Here is an 11,539-nt window from a genome sequence, read left to right on the forward strand (position 1 = left end):
TATGTACATATGATGATGTGTGCATGCATGTATGTATGATGTATGTAGCTATGATGATGTGTGTATGTACATATGTATGCATGTATGATGTATGTACTATGTATGTATGATGATGTGTGTGTGTATGAGTGCAGGCACATGTGTGCAACAGCATGCAAGTGAATAACTTGAAGGTCACTTTGCTCCTTCCACCCTGGGTCCGGGGACTGAAATCAGGTCACCATGTGCACATCGTACTCTTACCCGCCGCACCACCTCACCCGCGCCATTTATCTTCCTTCCGGGCACCAAGGCATGCAGCTCTCTGCTCATTCATGCCATTTTCCACTCCTCTGTGTCTACATTCATTAATATGTACACCTGCTTACATACATGATACATATGCACATATATGTATATGTTATATATGTGATATATATGATATATCATATACATCATGTGTATGATATATACATACATATATGTTATATGTATGTCATATATGTGATATATATGATATATCATATACATCATGTGTATGATATACATACATACATATATGACATATACACATACCACAGACTTCCTTCTACTCACCTGCCTCCTTCTAATCCTATTTATCCACCTTTAGTCTCAAGCACGGAGTTGCTTATCCTACTATCTATTAACTTACCTTTTCAGTCATCCACCCACTTTTCCTCCATGCACCCATTTACACACACACACACACACACACTCACACACACACACACTATTCATTCATTCACACATTTGCCTGCCATCGACAAAACCAGTTCCGGAAGACACCCTGACCTGTATAGTGGCTCCGGCATCCACTCCTAAGGCACTAGTAACCGAGAGACTGCACCTTCCTAGCTCCGCCTCCATCCACCAAGGGCTAGGCGCTTACCAGTCTCTCCCAGCTGAACATCTCTGGGAAGACGGGATTGGCGTCGACGGTGCAGACAATATCCACAGAACCCCCAACATTCACCTCAGTGGGGTCCTGGAGGGCACGGATGGTGGGAGCATCTATTGGGAGACAGGTGCTTAGAGAAGACACTTAGGCCGTGACAGGCCCTGCGGGGTGAGGGGGACGGACCTCAGGGAGGAGGGGTGTCTTCGAGGTGTAGGGAATAGTTTGGAGTTGGGTGCAGCTTGCCCTTTATGGAAGGGAACTCTCAAGGTAATAAGCCTGCCGTCATCGTTGTGACTCTGATTATTAGAGTCTGGTGTGTGTGTGTATGGGGGGCGGAGGTGTACCAGAACAGTGTTGGGGTGAGGTCGAGAAAACTTGAGTAGGCGTGACTTCCACGGTAAGACCAGCTCCTGGAAAACCCTAGTTTTCCGGGTTCCTGAGGGGGCTCACAATGCACGTCCAGCTTCAACAGCGCCTCGGCGGTGCCTTCCGAGTTCTGGCAGTGCAGCTGATAAAAGCCATCGTCAGCTCGGGTCACATTCCACAGCTGCAGAGCGCCTCCAGACAGGATGCGGTGCCGAGGACCCCCAGCTGGGGAAGGAGAGGGTCAGGAGCCTGGAAGTCCCTCCCATCTTCCAGAATCTGCACCCTCCTCCTGGCCCACATCTCACCTGGGCTGAGGCGGTAGCCTCGGAAGGTCCAGTTGAAGGCCTCCGGGCTGGGGTTGGCAGACACTGACACCGGCAGCAGCGCCTGGCCCTGCTCCACCACGGTCACTGCCCTCACTTGCTCCCCCAGGAACTCTGGAGGGTCTTCAGAGAGGGCGCCCCAGGGAGTCAAGAGTCAGTAAAGTTAAGGCACTGAATTCAAGGGTTAAGGCTAGGGTCGAGGCCAGGACTAGGGCAGTGGGCAGGGCTGAGATCTGAGACAAGTTAGAGCTGAGATCTGAGACAAGGTCCCAGATAGAAGCTAAAACCTGGCGGGATGGTCGAGCTGGGAAGATTACGGCCAAACCCGTGTTCAATGTCGAGGACCCACAAGGTGGGAGGTGAGAACCTGCTTCCTTAAATTGTTCTGTGAGGCTGGGCAGTGTCAGCGGCGCACGCCTTTAGTCCCAGTACTTTGGAGGCAGAAGCAAGCGAATCTCTTGTGTGTTCGAGGACAGCCTGGTCTACAGAGCTAGTTTCAGGACAGCCAGGACTACACAGAGAAACCCTATCTCGAAACCCAACACCCAGGAAAAAACAAACAAACAAAAAACCATTTTAAAACAGTTGTTTTCTGACCTCCACCTGCTGACCATGGCACAGACACGAGAAAACACACACAATAACTAGACGTAATTACAAGTGGGGTGTGGTGGCACATGCCTTTACTCCCGACACGTGGGAGACAGAGACATGTGAATTGCTTGTAAGTTCCAGGCCAGCTAGAGCTACTCAGTCAGACAGTGTCTGAAAAAACGAAAACAGAAAAAAAAAAAATGCAGAGCCAGATATGGTTGGACAGGCCTGTAATTCCAGCATTTCCGAGACAGAGGCAGGAGGATTGCTGCAAGTTCATGGCTTTCCTGCTCTACATATTGAGTTCCAGTTCAGCCAGGACTACATAGTAAGACAATTTAAAAACTTAAAACTAGGGCTGGAGAGATGGCTCAGTGGTTAAGAGCACTGACTGCTCTTCCACAGGTCCTGAGTTCAATTCCCAGCAACCACATGGTGGCTCACAACCATCTGCAATGGGGTCTGATGCCCTCTTCTGGTGTGTCTGAAGAAAGCAACAGTGCACTCACATACATAAAGTAAATAAATAAATCTTTTAAAAAGTGATATGTTAGCTGAGCAGTGGTGGCGCACGCCTTTAATCCCAGCACTTGGGAGGCAGAGACAGGCAGATTTCTGAGTTCGAGGCCAGCCTGGTCTACAGAGTGAGTTCCAGGACAGCCAAGACTACACAGAGAAACCCTGTCTCAAAAACCAAAAAAAAAAAAAAAAAAAAAAAAGATATGTTAAAAAAATTTAAAAGTGGGAGATGCTGGAGAGATGGCTCAGTGGTTAAAAGTTCTGACTGCTCTTCCAGAGGTCCTGAGTTCAGTTCCCAGCAACCACATGGTAGCTCACAACCATCTGTAATGGGATCTGATTCCTCTTCTTCGGTGTCTGAAGACAGTGGCAGTGTACTCACATACATAAAATAATAAATAAATTTTTTAAAAGATGAGAATGTTGAGAAATAAAATGTTATGACTCATTCCTTTAAAAAAAAACTTTTGAATTTAACAATTGAGAAGCTAAGATCCAGTTTTGCAGAAAGATGGCAGCTAGTGCCAAACTGAGGACGGAGAGCGTGGATTCGAACTGCTGCCAACCTGAGATCAGGATGAAGGCTAGGAAAGTTACAGACTCTGGATAGAGGTCAAGGTAGCTGGGATCTGCAGGGGATGGGGCGGGAGGGGCGGTGCAGGCCTGCGCACTTACACAACACGTTGAGACGGTAGAAGGAGCTCACGGTTTCACGAAGTGCTTCGCTGTGGGCCCGGCAGGTGACCTGGTGACCATGGTCTCGGGATGACACCCGAAGAAAAACACTCCTGGATGCAGCGAAGCCTTTGAACGGGGCGCTCTGGGGTTTCGCAGCCACGTCTTCCAGCCTGTGCCAGTTTGGGAAGTTGGGTGAGGACCCAGATGGTTCGCGCACCGAAAAAACAGGCGGGGAGCGGGAGGGGACGCAACATGGATCGGATGGGGCTTCCTGTAAACTCACCTCTCTCCTTCCTTGTCCCAAGACAAGTTGACTGGGGGGTTGCTGCTGATGCTGAGGCAGGTCAAGTTCAAGGCGTCGCCTGGGCGCAGCGCGGATGAGTTGGCCAGGATGGTCAGGTTGGTTGGGGGGACTTAATGGGTTAGAGATTCGGGGTCTGAGGAACCTAGGCTACAAGGTTCGGAGTCTACACCGCCCCCTCTTCAACACTCCCCATCCGCTGGGCCTGCGTGCTTACACTGCACCACCAGCTGCGTAGACGCACTGAGCTGCCCCGCCTTGCAGGAGAACTTGGCTCGGTTGTCCGGCGGACCTATGATCAGCACCAGCTCACGAGAGAAAGTGCTGCCGGACTTCTCCACACTGCCTAGCTGCACACGCCGGGGCTCCTGGGGCTGCCGTGGCTCGCTCACCGGGCGCGAATCCTGAGAAACCAAACAGGGTGGGTGGCCGCTAGCCCAGACAGGGCCTTTGTGTGATGAAGGTGCCCTCAATAGCGGCAGCAGGAGTGGGGTCTGGAATTGAGTATCCCTAGTTCTAGCCTCTCTTGCCTGCCTTGGTAGTCTTGGGATCTTTTGTTTATTGTGCACGGCTCCCCACCCCTGACCTCACCAGCCCTGTGCTTGCTGCAAGTTCCACACCCCCAAACCCAGCATTGTGATATTTACAGAACACTGTGTGTCAGGAAACTCCCTTAAAATTTCCAAACCTGGAAATATTACTCTTTCCCTTTTCTTTGCCTCTTGTTTTTGCCTTGTTTTCCTTGAGAGAGGATCTCACATAGACAGGGTTGACCTCTGAGTGAGTCCTGTAACCACCCCAGCCAAGGATGACCTTGTACTCTCCACCTTCCTGCCTTTGGCTCCCAAGTGCTAGGATTACAAAAGAGTCACCTCATGCCACAGCCAGGTGTTTTTCTTAAAATATTCAGGCTGCACTTTGAGAAGATCAGGGTTCAATTCCCAGCACCCACATGGAAGCTAACAAACTACTGTGACTCCAGTCCTAGGGGATCTGACACACTCTTCTGAGCTCCTCAAAGCCTCAGGGGTGAATGTGGTTCATAGACAAAATACCCATGCACATTAAAATTAATAAATAAAAATTTTAAATTTCAAAAACTTTCCACTCTCTCCAAAAGTTTCTCTGACCTTTTCCCTGATTCCAATATTAACCCTTATATATCCCTGCCTCTGTCTCTGTGTGTGCCCCCCCCCTCTCTGTCTCTGTTTCCCTATCTCTGTCCTTCTCCATATCTTTCCCTTCTCTTCCTTCATTCTGTATTTTCCTTAACACTAGCTTTAATGTGAATGAATTTTCTTGTTTGTTTGTTTTGTTTTTCGAGACAGGGTTTCTCTGTATAGCCCTGGCTATCCTGGAACTCACTCTGTAGACCAGGCTGGCCTCGAACTCAGAAATCTGCCTGCCTCTGCCTCCCAAGTGCTGGGATAAAAGGCGTGCGCTACCCACTGCCCGGCGAATTTTCTTTACTATGAGTGGAATTATAGTTACTTTATCTCTAGAATTTTCTATCTTGACTCAAAGGTCCTTCTTTTATCCTGGAATCATTTTTCCAGAACTTCCTTGGAGGTTTCATTAATTCTCATAGGCATTTGTGACTTTTCAAAATCTCTAGAGATTTCCAAGAAATATGGGTGTCTCCACATTCTGATGGGGTGGAGGGGTCAAGAGGACCAAAAGCCTGGTCAGGGTTTTAATTCAGGAAGAGTTGAGTGAATCTGTCTACATTTGAGGCCAGTGTGGCTTACATAATAAGTTCTAGGCCAGCCAGGACTACATAGTGAAACTCTGTCTGGAATAAAAACAAACAAAATTCAAGGCCAGCCTAAATCTCTCTCTCTCTCTCTCTCTCTATCTCTCTCTCTCTCTCTCTCTCTCTCTCTCTCACACACACACACACACACACACACACACACGAGCAGATAAACAGAAAAAAAAAGAAAAAGGAAGGAAGGAAGGAAGGAAGGAAGGAAGGAAGGAAGGAAGGAAGGGAAGGAAGGGAGGAAGGAAGGGAAGGAAAGGGGGCTCTTGTTGGTGCCTACCTTAAGCCAGATGAGGGAGGGTTCTGGGTTGCCTCCAATGGCCAAGCATACCAGCCTCACCCGAGTCCCAGTCCGGATGTACTGTCCCTCTGGGGGTCCCTCAATCCACAGCTTCTGGGCAGGGTCTAGTGAGAGATAGTGAAGAGAGACGTTTTCAATCTGGGCTGGATCCTCAGGCTGAGGTCTGTGAGGCCCGAGGCCTCTCTGGGCTCCAGGTTAAGGCTCACATTTCACATTCAACATGAGCGATTTCTTGAAGGTCTCCTTGCTGAAGGCATCACTGAAGGCTTCACAGGTGAGGGGCAGGCCATTGTCTTCCCTCCGTACTAAGAGTGTCAGATTGGACATGGAGATGTGGCCACCATGCAGTCCCTAGCAAGAAGTGAGCTTCAGATTGATGGCCTGAGAAGCCCCCACCCATGGTAGCAGAGGTCTGGATCCATCAGACCCCAGCAGGGACACATGAAGCCTTCCCACCCTCTCTTCTGTCAGACCCAGGAACTGGGGCCTCAGTCTGGGCTCCTCTGGGCCCAGAGCCTCAAGGGATGTCAAACGGTCATCTTCTACATCCTCACATCCATGACTGTCTCATCCGTGGGCAGCAACTGCCGTCCACCCAACCACCATCGCAGCAGGACCCGGGGGCGACTGGACTTGGTAAGGCAGCAAAGGGTCACATTCTTGTTCTCAGACTGTGAAACAGATCCCAGGATGGTGATGGCACTGGGGGGGACTGAGGACAGACACACCAAGGAGAGATGGGAATTCAGACCAGGTTCTTCAATCCAGACAGATGGGAATAGGGGCTGACGGTGAGGTCTTTGGCATCCGATTGGCCTGATACGAAGCCACAGAAGGCTGTCTGGGTATGGACTCACAGGTGACCTGCAGTGTGATGCTTCGCTCCTGGGTCCCTGCAGACACGCTGTTGTAGGACTGACAGCTGAGTCGAGCTCCATGGTCTTCAGGTCGGACGGTCATCACCAGCACGCTGTGAGCCACAGCCTGGGCATGCTCTGTGCCCCAAGCTATGGACACTGGTTTACCATTCTGGACACAGAAGCAAGCCTGGTTATGTCAGCACAGCTCCTTCCCCATCCCTCACGTCAGCCCTCCATCCTCACCTTCAGCCACTGCAGGGTAGCAGGTGGATTTCCACCTCTGGCTATGCAAGGCAGCTCCAGGTTCTCCCCTGCCCGTACATGCCCCTCATTCAGGCCTGGCCAATCGATGACAGGAGGTCCTGGAGGGACTGGAGAGCATAGATCACTCAGGGAGCCTGGGATCCCCATCTACTCTTTCTGGGTGCCATAACCTGCCTTAATCTCCTCTTGTGGGCAAGGGAGATGGTTCAGGAGGTAAGGGTACTTGACAACAAGCCCAACAACCTGACTTCAAGTCCATGGTGCAAGGAGAGACTTAAATTCTGAAAGATGTTCTCTGACTTCTCCACTTGGCAAGTGCATGCACACATGCACACATGTACACACAACGACAATAACAATAATAAATCTTAAATTATCCTTGGATGCTTGCTTTTTGTTTCCAGTGCTGGGCTTGAAACCTGGGCTTATGCTCATCTCAGGCTGTATGCTATGGTTGAGTTACAAAGTCCAGCCCTCAGCAGCCCAGGCTGTCCTTACTATCCTTCTGTCCCAATCATTCAAATGCTAGGATTATAGGTACACAACATGGCGGCTGATGACAATGTCTGAGCTTTCTACCATTCATAAATCTCCCCGTGCTTCCAAATCCTCTATACCCACAGCTACTCACATTCCCCACTTACACAGAATATTCATGGTGAATGAGGCCTTTATGGGAGTGTCCAAAGCTGGGTGAGACCCCTCACAGACTAGCAACTGCCCATTATCCGAGCTCTGGGGTGTCACTCTGCCATAGAGAAATAGAAGTTTCTGGAGTCAGAGTTGTCATCTGAAATACAGGGATTCAAATGAAGAAGTGGACGTCCCAAGTCCCCACTTTTGGCTAGTCTCCATACTGATTTATTCTAAGATCTAGAATGCCCTGGGAGAGATTTGGAGGCTCAACAGTGAAAGTTGGGGTGCCCAGAGTCTTTGCCTGGGCTAAATACTTTTACTTGATACCTACAAACTGTGGTTACCATCAAGAATTTTTGAGAGTCAAGGTAAAGAGTTGAGTCCCAGGTATTTGTATAATTCAAGTTTCCTTACTTGCATTATTAGGTTCTGAAAGTCTTGTGGGACAACCTAGAACATAGGATACAGGAAGGAGCCAGACAGTGGTGGCGCACGCCTTTAATCCCAGCACTTGGGAGGCAGAGGCAGGCGGATTTCTGAGTTCGAGGCTAGCCTGGTCTACAAAGTGAGTTCCAGGACAGCCAGGGCTACACAGAGAAACCCTGTCTCAAAAAAACAAACCAAAAAAAAGAAAAAGAAAAAGAAAGAAAGAGAGAAAGAAAGAAAGAAAGAGAGAAAGGAAGAAAGAAAGAAAGAAAGAAAGAAAGAAAGAAAGAAAGAAAGAAAGAAAGAAAGAAAAAAAAGAAAAAAAGGATACAGGAAGGAAACCCCAACTTGCACACCTGGCTTCGGCTTCTGTGATGAAGAGTTTCTCCTCTGACCCCTCATTCATGTTGGAGGAGACGTCCAATACAGGCTGTCCACCTTGGGGCAACAAGAAAGCTGGATCAAGGGCTGGAGAGATGGCTCAGCGGTTAAGAGCACTGACTGCACTTCCAGAGGTCCTGAGTTCAAATCCCAGCAACCACATGGTGGCTCACAACCATCTGTAATGAGATCTGATGCCCTCTTCTGGTGTGTCTGAAGACAGCTACAGTGTACTCATATATAATAAATAAATAAATCTTTTAAAAAAAAAAACTTTGGCTAAAAAAAAAAAAAAAAAAAGAAAGAAAGCTGGATCAAGGGGTGCTGGGTTCTTTTTCCAATGTGGATGTGGGAATGTGCTCTGGAAGTGCTCAGGGTGGACACAGCACCCCCTTTTTATTGGCTTTGGAGAACAAGAAGCTGGGGTGCCAGTTTGGTCCTCCCACACAGTCAGGACCCCCTGAATTCTGGAGTTCTCAGGGTGTATTGTGGTTTCTCCTTTCTCCCCTCCCCTACATCTGTAGTACAGCGGCATCCACAGCTCACTTGCCAGCTGATCCTCTCTCTCTACCCCAGATCAGCCATCTTGCTGCTTCCTGGGTGTCTCTCCACAGTATCTCTTTCTTATCCAGCACATCACATTGGCGTCATTACCTGTGGTGGTAATCTCTTCAGGGAAGACATATTTTGGGGGCCCCTAGGAGGACACTTGACAGGAATACCCTTCCCATCCAAACGGTGTCAGGTTGTCCTACCGGTTCACCCCCCACTCACTCTGGACGAAGATGATGTCAGGTGCTGGTTTTGCATCCCCAGACACACAGGTGACCACATATTCCTGCCCAGCTATCCAGGTAACTGTGCTTCCTGCCTCGGGGCTCAACAGAAGCACCTTGGGGGAAACTAGTGGGAAACAGTCTGGTGTAAAACACTTTTAGGAGGTACATGAAGGGTTTGGCCAAGAAATCGGAAAATGAGACTGTACCCAAGCCCCAGGGTGGAGGACTCCCAGGTCTGAGGGAAGAGGGCTGGAGCCCAGATTGGTGACTCCTGGAGGGGAGTCTCTCACCCGTACCTAGGATGGAGAGGATTACTTTGGGAGACACGAGCGCGGGACCCAACTCAGAGCGGCCGACTTGGCATTCGTACTCTGCATCGTCACTGAGGTCACAGGCTTCAATAAGCAGGTGGAACTCACCTGGAGATCGAGCCACCAAGGTCAACGCCACCATCTCTGCCAGTGCCTCAGGATCTCATGTTCTGGCCTCTCTCACCTTTAGCACTGTCTCCTTCCAGGCTATACCTCGGGAAGCCTGGAATCCTAGGGTTTGGACCCAGAAGCAGCCCATCCTTAGACCACTGCACCACACTGCCAGGGGCCCTGACCCCGCACAACAGCTTAACTGTCGCCCCTTCCACCGCAGTCAGGTTTTCAGAAATAGCCCAGAAGCCTCGAGGCGCCGAGGTGGGGACTGGTGGCTGGGCCAGGCCTGGGGACACAGGAGATTGACAATAGGAGGGGAAGGTGACACTTGAGGGCATTGTGCACTACAAGGCCAGCGGTCCACTCACCTGTGGTCAGCATTCCCACGAGCAGCAGGGGACTCAAGCTGGAAGCTCTGTGTACCGGGGTTGCCCCACGATCTCTGACAGTGCCTCCCTTAGCACCCATCACCAGCAGCTTGGTTTGTTGCTGTCTTCCCTGAGCCTCTCTCTGTGTCCCCTGCTTTTCCTTTGATCTCTTTTTCTAACTTACCCTTCTCTCCTTCCTTCTTTCCTTCCTTCCTCCCTTCCTTCCTTCCTTTTCTTCTTTCTCCGTATCTCCCTAGACTCCTATCTGTGATGGTCTTGTCTGTGACTGTCACAGTCTTTTTGTCCTGGAGTCGCCTTTTCTGCCCTTTTCTCCCCCTGTTAACAGTTCCTTCTCTGAGTCCCAACCCCAAGTGCTCAGAAATGCCCCCTCTCTTCTCTGTTTTTCTTTCTTATCTATTACTACCCTCCTCTCACCCACTCACAGGCCCTCAAGAGCATCAGCTGGTCTGGGTCCAGCAGGTTCATGAACCCAGAAAGCCAAGGCAGTCAACGGCAGCGTGGAGACATTTCTTGGACCCAGTGTGAGCTCGCTCTGCTGCTTCCCCCAAGTCCTTCCTGAGTCTTCCCGGGCAGGCAATGAAATCCCCTGTCAGCACATGCCAGGAACATTCTTTGGTGCCTCCCCAGCTCTGGTGACCCTAAGGTCCTGGGAGAGCATTTCTGACCAGGGCCATCTCCCAGCTCAGGATGGGACCCAGAGCTAGGCCTGTGTGGGTGGGAAGGACACAACTCCCATCCCCCAATGACATCTTTGTAGCCCAGACTGTGGGAAGTACCCTTCTTCCCTCAGTGGCACCAGGCGCGTCTGCTGGAGAATATGCAGGAGTGTGTTTTTAAACCAGGAGAGTGTGGGACAGAGAGAAGTCAACTGTGCAGGTGTGGCTTTCACAGTGTGCGTGTTCCAGGGGAGGTGAGAGCCAGCTTTCACCTGTGAACATATTTAGAGTGTCTGGTATAGGTTCGCACAGAGCATCTGGACAGTCAGTGGGACTGTGTCCACAGACCTAAGTGTGTGGAAACCTGGTGTACTCAGACACAGATAAACACGGGGTGGGGTGGGGGTGGTCTCTGGGAGCTGGAACATCTGAATCCCAAGGTCATGTGCGAGTCCTTCTGTTTCCTCAACTCCTCCAATCTCTCCTTGTGTGTGTATGTCTCGCCAGGATGATTTATCTTCTTATTCTTCTCCACGTCTTTGATTCCATCTCCCCTGTCCTCCTCTGCTCCTACCCCCTTCTCGTTTCTGTCACTCTCTCTGACCCCTCTCTTTCTGGTCCTTGAATTTTAGAAGCATATGTTGACCGGCTTGAACTCCCAACCTGGGTGCACAGATGCATTTGCCTGGGATAAGCCCCTGCTGCCTGCTTATCTCCTGCAGGAATTGCAACTGTTCTCTTTTGCCTCATATTCCCCACAAACCTCCCACCTCATGGCGGATCCTCCTCCAGGAGGCAGTCCAGACATCTGGCCTGAGTTGTCCCCACACACACACACATACAGCTCTCTACCAAGGGTGAGCCCTCTGGTCTTTCTCTCCCGTCCAGCCCCATTATTGATTTGTTACCCTCAGACCATATTCCCTTCACACATCAACACCTCCTGGGAAATGGATCGCATACAGACCTAACCAGAGAGTC

At 50.2% G+C, this 11,539-nt stretch overlaps 1 protein-coding gene across 1 annotated transcript in view; it reads right to left on the minus strand.

Annotated features, from left to right (window-relative positions):
• Nphs1 (NPHS1 adhesion molecule, nephrin) overlaps positions 1–10,434 on the minus strand; it is a 17,449-nt gene extending 7,015 nt beyond the window's left edge. Inside the window, exons 1-17 of the mRNA XM_028787595.1 lie at positions 9,882–10,434; positions 9,584–9,799; positions 9,385–9,507; positions 9,084–9,212; positions 8,285–8,366; positions 7,511–7,614; positions 6,846–6,973; positions 6,600–6,771; positions 6,297–6,454; positions 5,949–6,093; positions 5,722–5,846; positions 3,897–4,083; positions 3,662–3,791; positions 3,376–3,548; positions 1,570–1,710; positions 1,349–1,489; positions 890–1,011 (exon numbers count right to left, since the gene is read on the minus strand). Coding sequence (XP_028643428.1) covers positions 890–1,011; positions 1,349–1,489; positions 1,570–1,710; positions 3,376–3,548; positions 3,662–3,791; positions 3,897–4,083; positions 5,722–5,846; positions 5,949–6,093; positions 6,297–6,454; positions 6,600–6,771; positions 6,846–6,973; positions 7,511–7,614; positions 8,285–8,366; positions 9,084–9,212; positions 9,385–9,507; positions 9,584–9,799; positions 9,882–9,981 — 2,376 coding nt within the window. The 5' untranslated portion in view covers positions 9,982–10,434. The remainder of the gene's footprint in view (positions 1–889; positions 1,012–1,348; positions 1,490–1,569; positions 1,711–3,375; positions 3,549–3,661; positions 3,792–3,896; positions 4,084–5,721; positions 5,847–5,948; positions 6,094–6,296; positions 6,455–6,599; positions 6,772–6,845; positions 6,974–7,510; positions 7,615–8,284; positions 8,367–9,083; positions 9,213–9,384; positions 9,508–9,583; positions 9,800–9,881) is intronic.
• Positions 10,435–11,539: the final 1,105 nt, after the last annotated feature.

Source organism: Grammomys surdaster, unplaced genomic scaffold (genome assembly GCF_004785775.1).
Source record: "Grammomys surdaster isolate TR1022 unplaced genomic scaffold, NIH_TR_1.0 125671, whole genome shotgun sequence".
In the NCBI taxonomy this organism is placed as follows: Eukaryota; Metazoa; Chordata; class Mammalia; order Rodentia; family Muridae; genus Grammomys; species Grammomys surdaster.